The sequence below is a fragment of the Talpa europaea genome, assembly GCF_964194135.1.
Source record: "Talpa europaea genome assembly, chromosome: 6".
Taxonomy (NCBI): Eukaryota; Metazoa; Chordata; class Mammalia; order Eulipotyphla; family Talpidae; genus Talpa; species Talpa europaea.
The window spans coordinates 15005479-15026630 of NC_140072.1; the positions used below are offsets into that span (position 1 = coordinate 15005479).

At 36.8% G+C, this 21152-nt stretch overlaps 1 protein-coding gene across 3 annotated transcripts in view; it reads left to right on the plus strand.

The window, feature by feature from the left end:
* Window positions 1–648: 648 nt before the first annotated feature.
* The window catches only part of BABAM2 (BRISC and BRCA1 A complex member 2), a gene marked incomplete at both ends in the record, with an annotated part of 352443 nt that continues 331939 nt past the window's right edge, over window positions 649–21152 (plus strand). For all 3 annotated transcript variants that reach the window (XM_084235977.1, XM_084235976.1, XM_084235978.1), the window contains one exon: window positions 649–776. In XM_084235977.1, the coding sequence (XP_084092103.1) occupies window positions 649–776 (128 nt within the window). The remainder of the gene's footprint in view (window positions 777–21152) is intronic.

Here is a 21152-nt window from a genome sequence, read left to right on the forward strand (position 1 = left end):
TATTTATTAAAAAAATGTTAATGGCTGTTGAGTGAGTGCCATATACTTTCGTTAAACTCTAGGGATTTAGGACATAGGAGAGACATCACTAAGCAGGTATTTTAATACACCGTGGAGGGACAACTATTAAGTGTGGCACATCAGCAATAACAATTGCAGGCAGGTTGTGCTTCTTCTAGAACATGTATAGTATTATCATCAATCAAGTTCTTACTCCTGTGTACACAGAGGGAGGGATTCCTGGTGTATGTATTTTGTGTGCTGGGGGAGAAGACTGTCAGTGAGGGCTTTATAAAGCCACAACTAAAGAAACCTGCCATTTGTGAGATCGAATGGGGTAGCTCCAAGTAGTGTGTGGCAGTGAGGGAACCACTTGGGAAAGGAGGGAGTTGGAGTCCAAGGGTTGCCTCTGATCCCGAAGAGCTGTCAGTGGTTCAGTCTGTCTCCTGAGTAGGTGAGCATCCGGGGATGGTGTCTTCAGAATAATTAGAGGAGGCTGCTACAAAGACTGGACATGAAGTATTCACGCAAGGGCATATTCTGTGTGCTTTGCCACTTTTCAGGAAGCTTGTTTTATCTCGTTCTTTGCATACTCTGTTCATCATTCTTTCCTTCTGCTTTCAGTGGTGATTTGCAAGTCAAGTGAAAATGTCGCCAGAAGTGGCCTTGAACCGAATTTCTCCAATGCTCTCCCCATTCATATCTAGTGTGGTTCGCAATGGAAAAGTGGGACTGGATGCTACAAACTGTTTGAGGATAACTGACTTGAAATCTGGGTATGTACCAGAACTAATTTAACAAACGTACCAGAACAATCCAATCCATGCCTACTAATAAACCTTCTCCCCCAGACTCTCAAAAATTGAACATCGCAGGAATCTAGTCAGGAATTCTCACACGCTGATTCAGTCGATTTTGCTCAGTTCTTGACATTTTGTTTCAGTCTGTTTTATTTGTATCCTGGGCCATTGCTTTATGATCAGAATATTTGGGTCTTTTGGGGGACATATCTCTTCATTTACAGTGTGCCATTTTAATTTACCAAGTGCGTTTTTCATTCATACTTGTGTTCTTGTTATGTCCCATGCTATCCAGTCTACGAGATGTAGGTTTTGAAATTCTGAATCTGACATCATTTGACAATAAAGCCAAATAGGAGAATTATACTCGTTAGCCAGATGAGTCATTTTTTAGAGTGGGGTTAAAATGGTAAGATATCACACCTAGAAATGTTATGTTAAAAAACCCAACTTTTTATTTTGAAATATATTTAGACTTACAGGATAGTTAGAAAACTATTACAGCAATTAAAGTTGCTATAATATTGTTAATTGCTCTATAAGTCTTACTTGAATTTTACCAGTTTTCTCTCTAATGTCTTTTTTGGTCCAGAATCCAATGTAAGGTACAAATTGCATTTAATTGTCATGACTTCTCAGTCTTTTCAACTTGTGAAAGTTTCTGTCTGTCTTTGTCTTTTGTGATTTTGACACTTCAAAAAAGCACTGGTTAGTTATTTTGTAAAATGTCACTTAATATGGATTTGTCTAATGTTTTCCTATTTAAATCAGAGGGAGGAACATCTTTTCCCCCTACGAATACTACTAAGTGGTGTTACGCCTTTCTCAGGAATATATGACATCATATATCTTGTTACTGGTATATTAGCTTTGACCACTTGGTTAAAATTGTGTCTCCCAAGTTTCTCCACTGTACAGTGAATTGACCTTCCCATTCCAATTACAAAAAAGTGCAAAAAGTTAGAAATTACAAAAAAGTAAGTGTTTTGTGGGTGATGCTGTGAGTTTGTGGAGATACTTTACTTCTCATCATACTTTTTTCCTACTAATTTACATTCATTCATGGTTCTTACTATACTACTATTACTTTGGTGATTGTCTAAGAGTGACTTTCAGTTTCTCTCATTCCTTCCACATTTATTAATTTGAATTCTACTGTAAGGGACCCTTTACTTATTTATCTCCCTCAATTATTTATTTATGTTGGTATGAGTTTTTAGGTATTTTATTCTATGGGTTATAATCCAAATACTATTTTCATTTTGTTGCTCAGTTGTCTTAGCTTTTGTTATAGGGAGCTCGGTCAAGTTGATTTGTATCCTTTTGACATGTAACTGCTATTTTCTTAAAAGAACTTTCCTTTCTTTTTTTAATTTATATATATTTTATATCATTGTTCATTTTTTTATAATGTTTGCTTTCTTTTTTCAGGTGTGGTCCCCATAGAATTTCCATCACCAGTTTACCTGTGTACCATCACCATAATCCCCTGTGCTCTTCCCTCCCTCATTTTGATCCCTCTCTCTCCCCCACCCCTGCAGAATGTCTCAGATTTATAGTGTTTGTTTATTTTTGTTTTGTTATGTTTTTTATTGTTATTGTTTTTTCCCCTAATGCCTTATTTGGTTCCCCTATATTCCTCCTATAAGTGAAACCATCCGATTCTTTTTTTTCCTTCTGACTTTATTTCACTGAGCATTAGAAAACACTTTCTTACTAGAAATGTTGCATTCGTAATTCTTTTTTTAGCTTTCCTTTTAAAGCTCTTTTGCCTTTCTCCGCTATAAATCTTGCTATTTTTTTTGACTAACTTGAAGACTCAGGTATACTTTCTTTAGTAGTAAGATAAAGAAGATTAGGTTTGTTGGACACGTCCTTGAAATAGAATGTTTTATCAAAGATCCGATATATTCTTCAATTTAACCAGTGGGTATTGGGTTTCTTTTTTGGGTGAAGAAAATGTTCTAAAATTAGTGGTGATAGTTATTTCAACTCTGTAAATATGCTAAAAATGACTGAATTATAAACTTGCAAGAGTGACTGTTATGGTATGTGAATTATATCTCAGTAAAGTCATCATTAAACCCATGAGCCAGGGATGTTTACTGGCCTGAATGGATAGGACATAGTATGAATCTTTCTTCTTCAGTATGTCACAGACATTCTTTTCAGAGGTTCTGAAGATGTGATGGGAACTGGTTTATGTGATATGACTTAAACTTGAATTTCTTACCCATTTTATCAACATCATCCTGAGAGAGCAGCGGCTCATCAGAATAGTCATTTGACTATTCTGCAGACTCCCTCTTTGGTGCTCCCAGATTCCTGAATGCTTAGTTGAGTTTTTAAGTGCAGGTAGTGGATCTGATGATAAATTTGAAATGAATCCACTAGACCTGTCTGTTCTTACTCTATGAAAAATATTTGAAATGGCATTTAATAACATTTACTACTTATGGAAAGTATTTTCTTTAGATATATAAAAGGAATAAAAATACCTCCACCTACATTAACAAAATTGCTACCCATAAAATGATGTGAAAAGCCTTTTTAATCTAGAGCACTGTTGAGACCTTTCTATGTAGTACGTGTCTGAAAGATTCATGAAAGTTGCTCAGAAACTCATTAGTAATTCCTTCTTCAATCCTCCCATCAATGCAAGTGTGGATTCCTTAGAGTTTAGACAGCAAAACAGAGGCAGAGTAGGGAAAAAAAATGGCTTCTTTCTGGTGTGTCACTTTTTTGCATTTTCCTTTCTTTTAGGTCAGCAGTACTCACAGTGATGAGAACTGGGAGCTACGTTAGCGATTTCTGTTAACTCAAAGGGGCATACCATATAGAACACATGGCACATGGAAGGCATAAAAGAAGACACTGATTTTTAGAGCTCACAAGAGCCAGTCTTGTTATTATATATGACTACTTGCCCTTGAAGAGAAGAGGTCTAAGTGTCTGTAGTCTAGATCTGTCTCATAGTGGGGGTAGGCAGGAAGCTATTCAAAATAAGCCTTTTTAAAAAAAAAAAAAAAAAACCAACAGTTCATCTTTATTTCTCTTATGGCACCTAGTTTCCACCAAATCTAAGACAATGTGTTTTTCTAAACTGATTGCTGGCCTATCAGTATGTTAAAGACAGGGTTCTTGTTTAATTTTTATGTCTCCTAAGGTCTATTGTGGCACCTTTCATATGTAGTATAGTAAACAGGGATTGAATGAATGAATGTTTTATCAAAGATCCGATATATTCTTCAATTTAACCAGTGGGTATTGGGTTTCTTTTTTGGGTGAAGAAAATGTTCTAAAATTAGTGGTGATAGTTATTTCAACTCTGTAAATATGCTAAAAATGACTGAATTATAAACTTGCAAGAGTGACTGTTATGGTATGTGAATTATATCTCAGTAAAGTCATCATTCTAGGGAAGTTGCTTGGTTTAGGGGTTAGAATGATATGGATTTGTGACTTGGGAGCATGTTTATTATGCTGGTGGCTTATTGCTTGAATTCTGTTACGTGTAACCTTTTTATATGACATTTCCTGGCAGATGAGTTGATGTTTTTTAAGTCACAGTGGAGTGTATTAACAGTATTGGCTTTACTCTTTTAGGTGAAATATATTTTGAGACCTGGAGAGGCTAAGTTATTAACTGTAAGGAATCATTCCATGAGCTCTTCAAATGTTTATTAGCTTTGTGCCCTGTGTTAATTTGATCACAAGCATGTGCTATTTGTAAGATGCCATATTTTGTCATTTTCAGTGATTTTTTTAATTCTTGATGATGTCTAAGTGTTCAGCATTCTGGAATGATGCCTAGCAAATATAACACAGAGGAAAGCAGAGAGGGCTCACTGCAACCTGTGGCAGCTGAACTTAATATTTTTTCAGCATATCACAGTGACTCAACCTTACTGGCACACGGCTGTGTTTGGGGCATCTGCTGTGACATCTCATCCGCCTACAACTACCTGTTGCATTTTTTGTCCATGTTCTGAATTTCATTACTTAGTTAAAAATAGATAATCCATGTCCTGATTACTAAATAGAACAGTTTTGAAAAATGAGTGTGCTGTAAGCTTTGAAGACTGATCTCAGTTTGGTTGCCTTAGTCTCTCTAACTGCCTCTAGCAGGCTGAGCCTTTGTTACCAGCTTTGTGCCTGGAAGGACACTGCTGTCCTGGAAGGCAATAGTTTAATTTTGAAGTTGGGAACTTTGAACCATTCTAGTGTCTGGCTGTTCATTTGGATTTTCCATTTTGCTTTCTTTTCTGTATTCTTCTCTAATCTTTCCCTTTCTCCTCTTCATATCTTTTACTTTATATATTCATTATGTATAAATCTATCTCTAAACAATATATAGTATTATTTTGCATGTTTAAAAAGCTTATATAAATGATGTAATGTATGTATTCTTCTGCAACTTGCTTGACTTGCTTAGTTTTCTGTTTATGAGATTTCCCTATTGATACCATTTTAGTTCTTTCATTTGCACTGCTTTATCGTATTCCATTGTATAAATATGCCCCAAACTTTTTATTTATAATCCTACTGATTGACTTTTATAGTGTTTATTTTGTCAGAAGTGTCATATGGACATTCTCCTACCTTTGCACAAGAAGATACAGGAGAATATTTTCTGGGCAGAGTTTTTTGAAAGGGGTGTGTTTACCCACTAGTGGTTGCAAAAGCAATTGAGTGAGTCACCCTACCATTTAAAATGAATGAGAATAGGATGGAAACTATCAGAATGTGTCACACATAGTAAGAATAAGTACTGTTTTGTGAATTTTCATTTCAGTTAAATAAGGAAGTGTGTGTGTACGCCGTCACAGTGTAAAGTATGTGTGATGATCGAAACAGCTACCTTTTCAAGATGTAGTCCTAGGAATAGAATTGATGACTCTTAAGGTATATGCACCTTCTATTTATTAGATATTTCTAGAAGTGAATAAGGGCTCCCATTAGTCTATGGCATCAACAGTACTTTTTATTGTCAGATGAAATTTTTACCTGCTTGGTGAGTGTGAAGTAATGTTTCATTCCAATTTTAATTTCTATTACTCTGATTACTGATATGATAAAGAATCTTTACATACTTTGGGCAATTCACATTTCTTCTTTTGGTAGTATCCTTTGCTTGTCTTTTAAGTGGATTGCTTGTATTTTTGTATAGATTTGAAAACTTTCTTTTTGTGTTTTGGGTACTAATATTTTGGCAGTTACATACTATATTCAGTCTGTGGCTTATATTCTTATTTAGTGCTAATGATATCTGGAAGTTTTAATTTTAATGATGTCAAATTCATAAATATTTTCCATTTTAGATTTAGATGTGTATGTAAGAGAGAGAAAAGGAGAGCTATAAGAAATCCTGTGCTATACTGAAGGTGTATATCTTCCTCATTTTCCTTTATTATTTAAATAGAAATTTATTTTTTCTATAAATATGTTGTGAGAAAGGGATTTTCTTATTGTGATGTTGTGAGAAAGAAAGGAGTTTTCTTTCTTTCTTTCTCAGATGGATATTGTCCTAGCATTATTTATGTAAAGTCCATTCTTTGTTATAGCTCTGCGATGCTGTTCTGCCATAATGTTAAGTTTATATCACACATGGGTCTGTTTGTAGGTTTTCTGTCCTGGTCCATCAGCCGCATAGTCCTTGTGTCAGGTCCGTACTATCTTAACTATTAACAACTTTCTTCATTCATCTTTTTCTAATTCTTAAAAATTGTCTTGCTGAACTATATGTTCTGAATACTTATTTAAAACCTCATTTAAATAGTTGTGTACTGTTCTGTTGGGACATAGCATAATTCAGTTACCAAACCCCCTCCTTTTAAATCACGGAGAAAAGCAAAGGAAGAGAAACTGACTTGGCAAGGGTGAATTGAGAATTGATGGTTCAGAACGCTCTCAGGAAATGACATTTAAGTTCATGAGAGATGAGAATAATTCAGTGTGATGTAAAAAAGGGAACACCATGTGCAAGGGCAGAAGAAAGATTCACATCTTCAAGGATCTGCAAGGCCACTGTGGTTGGAATGTAGAGAAAGTGTGAGGAGCGAAATGAGATGAGATTCTAAAGATAGTTAGGGGCCAGTTGTTTAGATAATACCACCCATTGGGCTGTATTTAGAAGTTTGGGTTTTATTCTGGGTGGAATGAGCAGCTTTAAAAGGATTTTAAGTGGAGTATCACAAACTTGTTTATATTGAAATAAAATCGTTGTGATATGAAAAAGGGGTTGTACAGGATAAGGTAGACGAGCTAGCTAGTCTATTGAAGTAGAGCAGGTGAGAGATGATGGAGTCTAGAGATTGGTGGTGGCACTGGAGACAGAAAGAAGTGACTAGATTAGTAAGCTGTTCAGATGCTAAAATCCTGACCATGTTGAATTTGAGGTTTGAGAGGGAGTCATGAGTGCTTTCCTCCTAATGCAAGTCAAAAACACAGCAAGATTTTACCTCGTGCTGGTTAGAATGGGTATTATCCAAAAACTACGAAATAATTAATGTTGGTAACAATGTGGAGAAAAAGGAAATGTAGTCCATTCTTCGTGGGGATGTAAATTGGTGCAGCATCAGTGGAAAACAGTATTTCAGGAAATTAAAAATAGAACTCCCATATGATTCATATGATCCTGGGTATTTATCCAAATGATACAAAAACACTAACTGGAAAAGACATTTGCACCCCTGTGTTCGTTGCAGCACTATTCATAATGGCTAAGATATGGAAACTACCTAAGTGACTAACAATTGAAGGATGGATGTATGCACAGTAAAATACTATCCAGCTATTAAAAAAATGAGCTCTTGCCATTTGCAAAAACATGGAACATAAAGAAAAAAACCCCAAGCAAACCTTTATACTTTGATAACAGAATGGTGGTTATCTGAGGGTAAGGATGGCAGGGTGGAGTGGGAGGGGTGGTGGTTAAGGGGGAGGATAGAAGGTGCTGATTAATTGGTGGTTGGTGACTGGACACTTGGCAGGCATGGCAAGAAAATGTAATCTTGGGCCCAAAAGAGCGTTGTAACTTATCTCAACTACAAAAAAAAACAACTACAACAACAACAAAAAAAAAACAACAAAAAAACCCAGAAGAGAATTCCTTTTTCTTAATTCGAAAGAGTGCCGATGGTCATACCAGCTAATGAGGTGGGGGAAGGTTGATGGAGGATTTGCTTCATTCTGGATTGAATGTTCTCTAGGTCTGCCATGCTGCTGTCATTGCTGGTCTTCACCTTTCTTCTTTCCTGTGTTGACTCTTGTCTCTTCCTTTCTTGATTTACCCTCATGCTTTGCTGGGGCATGCATTTCCAGTAGTGACCTAAGCAAGCAAGAAAAGGAGCTTCAGATTTTGAACCCCTGAAAATCTGAAAAAGATTATATTTTGCTTTTACACTTGATCCATAAGGTATAGAGGTCTAGATTGTAAGTGTTAGTTAGCCCCCTCAAATTTGGAAGCCTTGATCTGTAATCTTGACCTCCAAGTTTAATGGATGCAATATCTTCCCTTATTTCTGAATATTAATTATTATTTAAAAATCCATTTTTTCTATACTTTGCATTATCTCTTTCCTTTGCTGTGTGTCAGCAAAATTAAAATTATTGGGCCAATGAGTTGGAAAATTTAAGACTTTTGATAGATATAAAATATTGATGTCATATTTATATGTAAGAATATATTGGTGATTGAACATTAGTTGTATTAAGCAGAGACATGTGGTTCTTCTGACAGGTCTGAAGAAAGCCGCCTGCCAAGGCCTCTTCAGACGTCTTGTAGACTGCTGTAGGGGGCTCTGTTGGAGGGTGGGGAGCTGGTGTGGGTAGTGAGTTGGTGGGGTTGTACATGTTACAGTACAGAATTTTGATGAAGGCTTAGCTCGGGGTGCTTATCTAGGGACCAGAGCACCTAGAAGCCCAGTGAGCAATGTATGGTTTTGATATTTTGAGCCCATTCTGGAATCCAGGTTGTCTCCAGGAATTACTCCTTGGATTTTTTGAACCATAAGAAACACAGATTCCCTGTTTCTCATGCCCCAGTCCATGCTCTTTTTTCCACTTAGTCTTTAACCTGGATAGTTGCTGCCTGTCTAGCCATCTTCTGATTATTATAATATAAGATGGTAATATAAATAATATTAATTAAACAATTGATGGGTATTCTGACATTTCAAGCACTGACACTTTATACTTTGTACTTAGGATTCTGGGTAAAAGTGTTAGAGTACACTTATTGGCCTTGACCCAGTGAACTCTGAAATCACCCACCGTGGGAATTTTGGTTGGAATTCCACCATCTTCCCACAAAGTCTGGTGTAGTTATTGTTAGACTAAATCTAGGCCGGGAGTTTTAAGTGGCTGTGAATCTTGGGCTTTTCATGTCCTGCAGTGACTTCATTTAAGGGTGACTTCAGGATGTTGGGGGTGGGGGAAAGTGCAAGAAAGTCAGCAATATACTGTGTGAAGGAAAGACGTAGAAGATTCATTTATTCTATTGCTAACTCTACTTGCATTGTTCAAGGAAGCAAAAAAGAAAATACTGCTGTTCTTATTTGTGAAATTTGCAAATCCTTTTAAGATTGGAAGATTAGTGGGCCTCCCTGGTGGCGCAGGCGGTTGAGCACAGCGCTGTGAAGCTGTCCACAGCCTCTGCAGTGCCGGTTCTATCCCCACCGGCCTCGGAGCAATGCACATGGCGAGCAGACCTCTCCTGTCTCGCCCGCTGCTCCCCTCAGCAGTGTATTTCATCAGTTTGCCTGTTCTGTTCCCTGCTCTGTCTCTGGTGAATCCTCTCACCCTCCCGCGCATCTTGGCTGTACCCTGGCTCTTGTATAAATAAATCTTTAAAAAAAAAAAAAGATTGGAAGATTAGTGAGGCTCTTTCACTGCATTTTTTTGGTTTGTTTTTAGTATTGAAACTTTAATTCATTAATTTAAGTATTTTTTCCTCTCTAAGGAGCCAATACAGTGTAGAATGTTTTAGTGTATGTATTTCCTTGGTAACCTTTGCTCTATATCAGTTTCCTAGTCTTTGCTAATTTTTCATAACCTTTGATAACTTTGAAGAGGACTTATCAAGTCCTATATTTGTATTTGATATTTTCCCCATGATTAGATTATTTGCATAAATTTTTATTTAATTTATTTTTTTATTAAACTTTTCATTTTTCTTGCACTGTTGTTCATTTTTGTACCCTATTATTTGATTTCTCCCTCAGGTGTTGTCCCCATATGTCTCCCACCACCACATCACCTGTGAACCGTCACCATAGTCCCTTGTGCTCTTCCCTCCCCTGTTAAATTTTCTTTTTTTTCACATTTTTTAAAAAATCAAAGTGGCTTTGCATTATAATATCATGTCTCGGGTGTGCATTGCTGCGAATCAACATGTGTCTACACTACGTCGTTCTCCCCCGAAAGGCCACATCTCTCTTTCACTATCCATTGTCTCCTTCCCCAGTTTACCACCCTCTCCCCCCAGCAGGCAAGTACATATATTTTAGGGCTGCAAAGGAACTATCCCTGTGCAGTCCTGTATATGTCAAAGGACTCCTTATGACATGGGGAATAGTCCCCCTTTTAGCTTCCATGTTGCTTGAATGATCTTGCATTTTGGTGTCACGTTCTTGAGAAATAATTTTGTAATCTTCTTTTCCAGGGCCACACTTCCTGAGTAATTTGGTTATCTCCCTAATGGCATATTATGAAAGCTGTTTTCCCACTGACCTTGCTTTTCTTGGCTTTTTGAAAAATGTATCCTTTTTGTTTTCTGAAAAAGGTTTTCATCTCAATCTTTGTTTTTGTCAACTTATTGATAAGAGATCTTGAATCATGTGGAAATTGAGGAGACCATTTTGATGTTCCAATATTAAGTAGGTATAATAATGCCCTCAGAACAATTCATCTATATGCTTTTAAGATATTTTTCTATAAGAACTAAATTCTAAGTATTAACAAGTTATTTCTAGTAAGACTCTTAAGTTATTTTCATTTAAAAAGAGTTATTTAAAAACTTGTGTGGTTCAGTAAACTATCAGCATGTAAGTTCAATTTGGAGCTTGGTACATCCTTTTTTGTAATGTGGTAAAATAAATAAAACATAAACTTACCATTTCAGTCGTTCTTAAGTATGTTGAGGGGTATTAGGGACATTTACTTTGTTGTGCAACTGTCACCACCTTCTAGATCCAGAGCTTTTTTAATCTTGGGAAAGAGAGACTCCATATACATCAAACAATAACTCCTCATCTTCCCTTCCTCCCCAGCCTCTGGCAACCACCATTTTATTTTTTGCCTTTGAATTTATGTAAGTAAAATTATGCACTACTTAATCTTGTGTAATTGCCTTATTTTTCTTAGCATAATACCTTAAAGATTTATTCATGTTGTAGCACATATCAGTCCTTTTTAAGGCTGAATATTTCATTGTATGTTTATCCCACTTTTTGCTTATCAATTCATCCATCATTGGATACTTGGCTGCTTCTACTTTTTGTTTTTGTGACTAATGCTGATACGAGCATGGGTATACAAATACCTGTTTGAGTCCCTGCCTTTATTTTTTTTTTGGTTTATGACCAGAAGTGGAATTGCTGGATCATATGGTAATTCCAGTTTAATTTTTCCAGAAATTGCCCTATCATTTTTGATAGTGGCTGTAGTATTTTACATTCCCCATGGTAATGCACAAGAGTTCCAATATCTCCATGTCCTGACCTATACTTGTTACCTTCTTTCTTCATATTTATTTGTTCTTTTGATGATAGTCACTTTAAGGGATGCCAAGTAATATCTCATTATGGTTTTGATTTATATTACTCTAATGAGAAGTAATATTGAGCATCTTTTCATGTGCTTATGGTCTCTTTGCATATCTGTGCTCATTTTTAAATTGGGTTGCCTTTTTACTCTGTTGATAGTATTCTTTGATGCATGAAGGTTTTTACTTTTGATGAAGTTCAACTTATATTTTTTCTTTTGTTGCCTGTCCATTGTGTCATATTCAAAAAATCATGGTCAAATCTAGTGGTGTGACACTTTGGTCCTGTTTTCTTCTAAGAGTTTTATCATTTTAGGTCTTACATTTAGATCCTTGATTGATTTTAAATTCACTTTTGCGGACTAAGTAAAATAAACTTCATGTGTTTGCATGTGGATATCCAGGTTTATCAACACTATTTGTTGAAAAGACAGTCTTCCCTACCAAGTGGTTCTTGGCATCCTTGTTGAAAATAATTTGACCATATATTATGAGGGTTTATTTCTGATTCTGTTATATTAAGTTGGTCTATATATCTGTCTTTATTTCATTACCATACTTTTGATTACCATAACTTTATAGTAAGTTTTGAAATTGGAAATGTGAACCCTCCAACTTTGTACTTCTTTTTCAAAATCGTTTTTGCTAGTTGGGGCTCCTCTAGTTTCCATATGAATTTTAGGATTCTCTTTCTGTTTCTTCATATATATTGTTGAGATGCTGATAGGGCTATAAATTCTTATGAAAAAATAGTTTTTGTTAGAGGAGTCCACTCCAAGATTCAAACCAGAATAAATAGGGACAGTCACCCTGATAGTTTTACAAACAACTGAGGTTCTTAAAATTCAAAGAGGCTTTTTACCTTTTCAGCCTGTTGCAAGTATATAGCTTTGTGTTCTTAATGCATTTTACTCTTTATAGTGTAAATATATCTGAGTACATACTGTTTGGTGTAGTATTGAAGGAATTGCAGTCTGGAAGAATAAAGGGAACCAACAACTATAGATAGTTTGGCCTGTGTACTAGTGACTTTAGTGGAATTCTGCTTATAAAATAAAAACAACCATTTCACTTGAGGTGCAGACATTACCATCCTCTTGTTACAGACGAGGAAACAGTCTGGAGAGGTCAAAGGGAAGGCCCTCAGCTATTATGTGGCAGTACTAGTATTTGAGATAGTGCCTGATTCCATCACCCTTATACTTTTCCCGAAATTTGTTTGATTTTAATTCAGCAGCCTTATTTTTAAGTTCTTTTATTGTAGATATGGATCTTGACTCATGTGGTATCCAGAGAAGTATTGATTATATAATAAAAAGGGTCTTTCTTAGGTGTTTTTTGGTTAACTTATCTCTGAGAAGCTGAAATCACTTGTTTACTTGCCCATTTCTTAGTACTGTCTTTGTGTGCGTCTTCCCTTTATTTTTTTTTTAATGATTTATTTTGTTTATTTATGCATAGAAGAAATGGGGTATAGGCCAGAGGTACAGGGGGTGAGCGGATTCACCAGAGATAGAGTGGAAAGCAGAACAGGTGGATCTACTGAAAGACACTGCTGAGGGGACCAGTGGGTGAGACAAGAGAGGTCTGCTGTGCCATGTGGGTCAGCTTCCTGGCTGCAGTGGCTGGTGATAGCTTGATAGCACTGAGACTTTAATCCCTGTGCCACCAGGATGGCCCTGTGTGCTGCTTCTCTTTAAAGGCTGGAGAAATGAGGCTGAAATCAAGTTAGGCCTATCATTAGCACTCTTTTAGAGAGAGAGGAGAGCCATTTATTGATGCATATGCCTCTACCCAGAGCATAGCCTTTTAATTGAAATTAGTGACCCATAAAATGCTATTCATTGTTGGGGCCTCCCCTGGTGGCCCAGCGGTTAAGCGCTGGGCTGCGGTGCTGCCCGCAGCCTCTGCAGCACCGGTTCGATCCCCGGCCACTGGCAAGGGTCCCACATGGCGCTACAGACCTCTCCTGCTGCGCCCGCTGCTCCCCTCAGTAGTGTATTTCGTCAGTCTGCCTGTTCTGTTCCCTGCTCTGGCTTTGGTGAATTCTCTCGCCCTCCCGCGCTTCTGACTGTACCTAGTGCTTGTGTAAATAAATTAATTAATTAAAAAATGCTATTCATTGTTATTGCCATATTAGTGATAGACCATGCTGATATTGGTTGACTCAAATAACTCTATATTCAGAAGAGGTATGTAATAATAGCTGTTATCATTAATTATGCTATCATTGCGATGTAAATACTTTGGCAGATATTATCACATTTAATCCTTATAATAATCCCTAAAGTAACAGATTAAAGAAAGCTAGGTGTCTTAGTCAGGGTTGCCTTGACCATTCTAACTAAAGGGGAACTCTGCTGTTATTCTTCATCCCAGGATCTGTCATCTTGTCAATTTCAAGCTTTGATGTATGTATTTGTTTGCTTGTTTGTTTTCTTGTCTCCTAGTGGAAGGCAGGGGCCTCATCTGGCATCACAGCTGTATCCTCTATGCTGTAGCATAGAACCTGGCACAGAGTAGAAGTGTGCTGAGTATAAAGATAGGGCTCTGAAAATGGATTTCATGATTCTGAGTTCAAGTCTATACCCTGACTGGTATAGGGTGAAAAAACCATCCTTAAAGAGGTGAAAAAAACATCCTTAAAGGGGTGAAAAAAACATCCTTAAAGGGGTTCAGGGAAGCAAAAGACTGGTTACTTGTTGCGGCTCCCTTCCTCTGAGCAGTATCGATCAGAACTGAATGGCAAGTAGGTAAAGTCAATCTGCAGAATAACAGGTATTATAGGTATATTTGTGTAACAAAGTCTTCTGTATGGGTACATATATGTAGATATAAAAGTACTGAGAAAGATCTGGAAGCTGCACACCCTTAAACAAGACAAGTGTAGTCTAATGGTTAATGCAGAGAAAGCGGTGATATGAACAGTGAAGGGGTAGTTGTGCTTTCATTGCTTTATTATTAGAATTGTTTTACATGGAAACATTTTTACTCTTGTACTTGTAATTTGTAAAATAAAAATAGTGACTATGGCTTATACGAGTTATTGCTGTAGTAGTCCACTGGGATAAGACAGCAAAAGGGAAATATGTTTTGGTATCAGGGGAAGAGCTGGGCACTGCTCTAGAAGACAGAAGAAATGGACGGGAGGAGAATGAAATTCAAATGAAAGCAGCTTTGCCATTTGTGCTCTTCCCAGTGTAGGTTTGTTATCACCAGGATTCTTTGTGAGTTTATAGTTTGTATTGTAGAGGTAATAGGACTTCCAGTAACATTCCTGGAATGAACATAAAACTGATTTTACTCTAATAAGATAGTGGACACTGACCAAGACCTATAGTGGATTTAGAGCTCTAAATAGACAATGTCTATTAAGTACATAAATTTCTATAAAGACATGAGCAGTAAATAAATTTAGCATTTGCGAATAGACTTTTTATTCTGTATTCTCCTTCAGATTTCACTCAGTAAGTCTGAAAGAATGTTTTTCATAATATTCCCTTTAAATTTTTAAAAAATACTTGAGGACTTTACTGTCAGCTTAGCATAGATATCAAAAGAATACTTGGAAAGGAATAAATTAATAGTGTTTGTTGGTGCAGTGGGGAAGGCAAGGTGAACAGGGAGATTGGGGACATCAGCTGATCAGTGGTGACCAACGGAACTGAATCCCAGGTCTTTAACAGATTTTTTTTTTTTTTTTTAAGAAAGTACTTACTGACCAGAAAAAGATAGGAACCACTTATTAATATAGTAAACATGGAATGGGTGTCTCAGTCATCTGCATTTATTAAGCATCTTTAGGTACGGACACTTTAAAAGAACCCAATTGCTGGCTAGAATTCAGATAGAAAGTTGGTAGGTGAGCGTGACTAAAAAAATACTAGGAGTAGCTCAGTATTAGAAGTCATTTAGAAAAAGCTGTCTAAAATAGCAATGTTTTCTAGGCAATAAATTACTACAAATGGGCTAGGTCTCAATGCAATAGATAATTTGACAAGAGTTTATACATGTCTACAAATAAAGATGTGGGAGGGAATACAATTTCATAGTTGGAACTGGGGCAGAAGTTAAATACATGTAGTTATTTTATCAAGTCTGTCACTGATTGATTCTTTGATTTAAATTCTCTTTCATTTTTTTTTTTTGAATTTCCATTCAAGTTACTGAAGAGTTGGAAACTTGAATGACATTGCAATTCTTAACTAAAAATATGTAATTATTGATCTTGTGGAATAATTTCTTGCAGCACAGCACTGTGTATTTAGTTATTTATCCTAAGGATAGTACTCATCATATTCTTGTGTTATAAAAATATCTTTAGGAAATGTTATTGGCAGGTTTTTATAAATATATTTATTATGCCCATCACTCTCTGTATTTGTATCAGAAATAAAAGAACGTGCAAGTCAGAAGAGGATTCTGGTCATGTAAACACTTCAAATGGAGAATTGAGAGTTTACATAGATTGGCAGAACTGTGGAGGTAACAGGTCTGTAAGCATGAGTTCAGGAGGCAGTAGGCCACTGCTTTAGGTGTAGAGGACTGGAATTAAACCAACTGTGTCACCTTTAGATTTTCTAAAAAATGCTAACTGACTGCCATGAATTATGTCAGCAGTCATGTTGCAGGATTGGTTGATCCTTCCAAACCAGATCACCAGATTACTTACTATGTTCTTATAAGGAACTAATCCAAGAATATGATTGAGCCACATTTAGATGTAAATGAATTAGTGTTGTAGACTCAGGAGAGTCAGGTAATTTTTTTTTTAAAGATTTTATTTATTCTTTTTTTTTTTTAAATGGCATTTTACTTTTTTTTTTTTTATAGACGCATGTTTTTGTTTTATTTATTTGTTTGTTTGTTTGTTTGTTTTTTGTTTATACATGCACTGGGTACAGTCAGAACACGGGAGGGTGAGAGAATTCACCAGAGCCAGAGCAGGGAGCAGAGCAGGAAGAAGGACCGAAGTACACTGCTGAGGGGAGCAGCGGGCGGCAGGAGAGGTCTGCGCGCCATGTGGGACCCTCCTCCAGTGGCCAGGGAGCAGCCGGGGATTGAACCAGCGCCGCAGAGGCCGCGGGCAGCTTTGCAACCCAGCGCTCAACCGCTGCGCCACCGGGGAGGCCCGATTTTATTTATTCTTTATCGAAGAACTGGGGTTTAGGCTAGAGGTGCAGGGGTGGGGGTGAGACGATTCACCAGAGACAGAGTGGGGAGCAGAACAGGCTGATTTACTGAGATACACTGTTGAGGAGAGTGGAGGGCGAGTCAGGAGAGGTCTGCTGCGCCATGTGCGTAGCTCCCTGTCAGGGGATCGAACTCTGCTGCAGTGGCTGCGGTCAGCTTCATAAGGTTGGGTCTTAACCCCTTGTGCCACCAGGGAGGCCCCCGAGTTAGCCTTTTTAAAGTTCAGTCTCAGATACAATAATACATTAGCAATAAGTAATTCCTAACTATACTTTGTATAATCTGAAAAACTTTTTTTTTCCTTTTTAAACAAATATGCTAGAAGGTTATAGGAATGAAAACTCTCAGAACTACTAAAATTTTCAGTTGGTTGGGTCAGTAAGAACTTAGCATAGCATTACTTGGTTTAGGAGAGTGTTTACAATACAGTCTTCGGAAATAATCTTTTTTCCTGCACTTTTAAAAGAGCAAACAATTTTTGCTATTTGCTTGTTAAAGCTATAAATGGATTTGTATTTTCTAAGTTGATGGACATTTTAACACCATGCCAGTAACTTGGGTGGCATTTCAGTTTTCTCTAATTGTAACTGGTAAAGTTTTTTGATGACTGTGCTAGGCATGTTAAGTTAATTTTTGTTACATTGTTTTTGTTAAAATATTATCATTGCCGGGCCTCCCCCGTGGCGCAGCGGTTGAGCACTGGGTTGCGAAGCTGCCTGCAGCCTCTGCAGAGCCGGTTCGATCCCCAGCTGCTCCCCGGCCACTAGAGGAGGGTCCCGCATGGTGCGCAGATCTCTCCTGTCGCCCGCTGCTCCCCTCAGCAGTGTACTTCGGTCCTTCTGCCTGCTCTGCTCCCCGCTCTGGCTCTGGTGAACTCTCTCACCCTCCCTCACTTCTGACTGTACCCAGTGCTTGTATAAATAAATAAAAAATTAAAAAAAAAATCTTTAAAAAAAAATATTATCATTGCCATTTCAAGTTTGTTTTATGTAGTTCATGGTAGAATTCACTTCTTTTTAAAAAGTTAATGAAGAACTGGTGTTGGCTTTAGAAGTCTTATTGTAGCATAATATTGTTTCAATCTAGTTTAGAATTATAGAATTTCAAGATTGGAAGTCATTAAACTCTAATGACCACCAGGTGATGTATCGACCTCTGTTTTGTTTCTCTGCCAAGTCACTGTCCTGGCTGTGCCCGAGTATCTCTGGTCACAGGGGAACTCCGGAATCTCAGGTCTGCTCACTGGGTCTGGACACTGTTAAGAAAGTACTTTCTTATGTTGACCTGAAACCCTTTTTTCATGTCAAATCTACCTCTTGGCACAGCCTAGAGCGAGCTTAATCAATCCTCCATGTGACAGCACTTCAAATCATTAAAGATAGCCATCATGTTTTGTATTTTTCTCTTCTACAGCTAACAGTAGCTATGTTATTTGTTGTGCCAAGTTATTTGTGTCTTTCCACCATCTTCATTGGCTTCTTCTGAATGTGATCCAGTTGGACTCCATGCTTCTTAAGGTGTAATACTGACAATTAAAGAGATGGTTTTGACCAGTGGGGAGTCAATTACTGTTATCTTCATTTTTTCTGGAAACTAGATTCCCTGAGACTGTATTAGATAATGCTGTGTATTGGTAGGTTGTGACCCTTTGGTATGTTATGAAGTAATTTTAGTGATTCCCAATTTGCGTTAAAAATATGAAATATAATAGAAATGAATAAACACATTTGTGCATTTCATGAAATAAACCCTGGAATATGATTATTATTCCGATTTTTGTAGATGAGGAAACCAAGAAAGAGATAGATTACTTAACTTGCCAAAGAATGTAAAATTCATAATGTATAACATAATAGTATCTCAAGCAGCAATCTAACAAAAAGTCCTCTGAGACCTAACAACCAAAATGTCTGACACACTTATCTCCAGTCCCTATTGTTCCAGATATGCTCATATATATCTAACAGATGCAGAATAATTTTATAATCACTTAAATGGAAGAATCAAGAATTTAAAAACAATTTCCCCCCCATGTTTAGAAACCCCGTCACCAACAGGAAAAGGAATCCTTTAATGATACTTCAGAATCTAATAATTCTCCCTCTCCTTTCTTCTCCATGCTTCTATTCCTTCTCTCATCCTGCACCTTTATCTCCAGCTGTCATCTGTTTCCACTGCACTTCACTTGTCTACTGTTTCTTGGTAATTTTTCCCTTCTCCCTCTGCCTCCATCCTGCCACAACCCCTACCAGCTTTCCATTTGTCTTTTTGGTATCCTGTCTTTGTATTCTTCACGTAAACTGAAAATTATTTTTAACAAGGAAAGCATGTATTGAGCACCTAGTAAGTGTGAGACCCTGTGAGAATACCAACATAAATAAAGCAAATATAATGAAAGCCAATATGAAAAAGAGATAAAAACTCTGCTAGTTTATTTTTTTGATAATTTGAATTAGTGGAGCATGCCAAGATAAATACTCTCCTGGCCTTCCCTTCTTAAAGTATTAGGGAAGGAGCAAGATTTAAGATTGGGATTTAGATGGATACTATATGATACAAAATATTAAGCCACCAGAAAGCAGGCAGTAGGAATGCATCCACTCAGGACATATTTTGGGTCAGGGAATGAAAATGGTGACTAAAAAGGTTATAGGAGTAATTTTATTGAACTAATTAAAAGTGTTTAGTATCGAACTTATTTTTATAAAATAGTTTTGTATGTTAAATGTAAAGAAATTATATATAAATTGGCCTGGTCCCTGAAGCTTTCTTATAACATTTATTAATGTGAAAATTACTATAGCATTTCCACAGTTGGAATAGGAAACAGCCCAGAACATTCAATTAATTTGTGTTGAATTTGACATGACCTTGGACATGTGCTTGTCCTCTCCAGCTCTACTTGCTCACCTGCACTGTTTATAAAATAGCTACTAGGAACTTTCTTTGTGCCCGCGGGTGTGCTGCTGGGCATATGGGATCCAAGATCTATTTCTTTGTGGAGCTTTCAATATAGTGGAGCAGCTGTCGCCTTGACTTTACCCCTATTTAAGGGTAATTGCAGGGAAATATTTTTACTTCCCCAGTTTGACCAGATCTAACTCATTCTTAGAGGGCAGTCATATTACTGTGAAGCTTCTTTGACTACTCCAGCTAAAAGTGGTATCTCTGCTCTGTCAACTTCTATTGTGCTTATTTTCTTTAACCACTAATTTGGCAATTAATCATGTTAATTGCTTTGTGACTTGGATCTATTGTTGTCTTGAATTGTTATTTAAATTCTTGCTTGTTTGACTTTCACAGGTTTGATTTTTGTCTTCTGATTACTTTTCAAGGATCTTGAGAATAGAGACTCATTTCTCTTACTTTCATAGCAGTGACTCTCATGTTTTTGATTATCTCAAACAATTTGATGATGAACCCCTAATACATGCATATTTATTTAGTTATAAAATACATGTGCTATAAAACATGTGAAATATACATTAAAAAGCATAAGCTGAAGTAAGCAATGCTATAACTGTATAAAATAATTTGTAATACTTGTAATATGGTATTTTCACCTGACATACCTAGAAAAGAAATCTGCAACAATAGATAGATATCAATGAAAGAAAAAGACTGGCTGCACAAAGTTTTACAAATAGATACAAAAGTTCTAAATTCCTGCTCTCAATTGCCTTATGACGTTTTCAAACCTACCCACAAGTGATATGAAAAATTTTGTTAAAAATTTGCCAGTGCCTCATTATTGACAGGTTTTCCCTGCTATCCATAGGTAGAATGTTCCTATTGGTTATGATTTGGTAGGTTATTTTTGGGGTCTGGGAACACTCAAAAAATTTCCACATAAATTAATGGTAATACCATTCCCAGGCCCAAAAGGTAACTTAACAATTCATACCATATAGTAATGTTCTACTTTTGGTTAGTGGGAAAAACTTGTATTGTTTTCTAGCCAATATTCTTTGCAAGAATCCACTTAAGTCATTTGTCTATTTTTTAAGGGCGTTAGTACAGTTAAACCGAGACCGTGGATTCTTGACATTCTTGAAGCTTATCACAGTATGCTGCAGGCTACCGAATAATTGAAATTACCACCATCAACCTCTGGCTTTTGGAGCACCCTACCTTCTCTCGGGACACTTGAACAGCTATGTGGGAACTCAAAGAGGGTGTTTTTTGATAAACAGAAGACCTAGTATTAATGTAATCCAGTTTACCCATCTTTAGTTGCTTTGGGGGAAATGTTGTTTACAAATTTCTTGAAGATAATCTTCTAATATCTCTCCCTGCCCCCCAGGTTATCATCTAAAAATATTTTTATTTTGCTTTTCACATTCAGAGGTCAAACCACTTGGACTTGATTTTAATGGATGGTATATAGTAGGGAT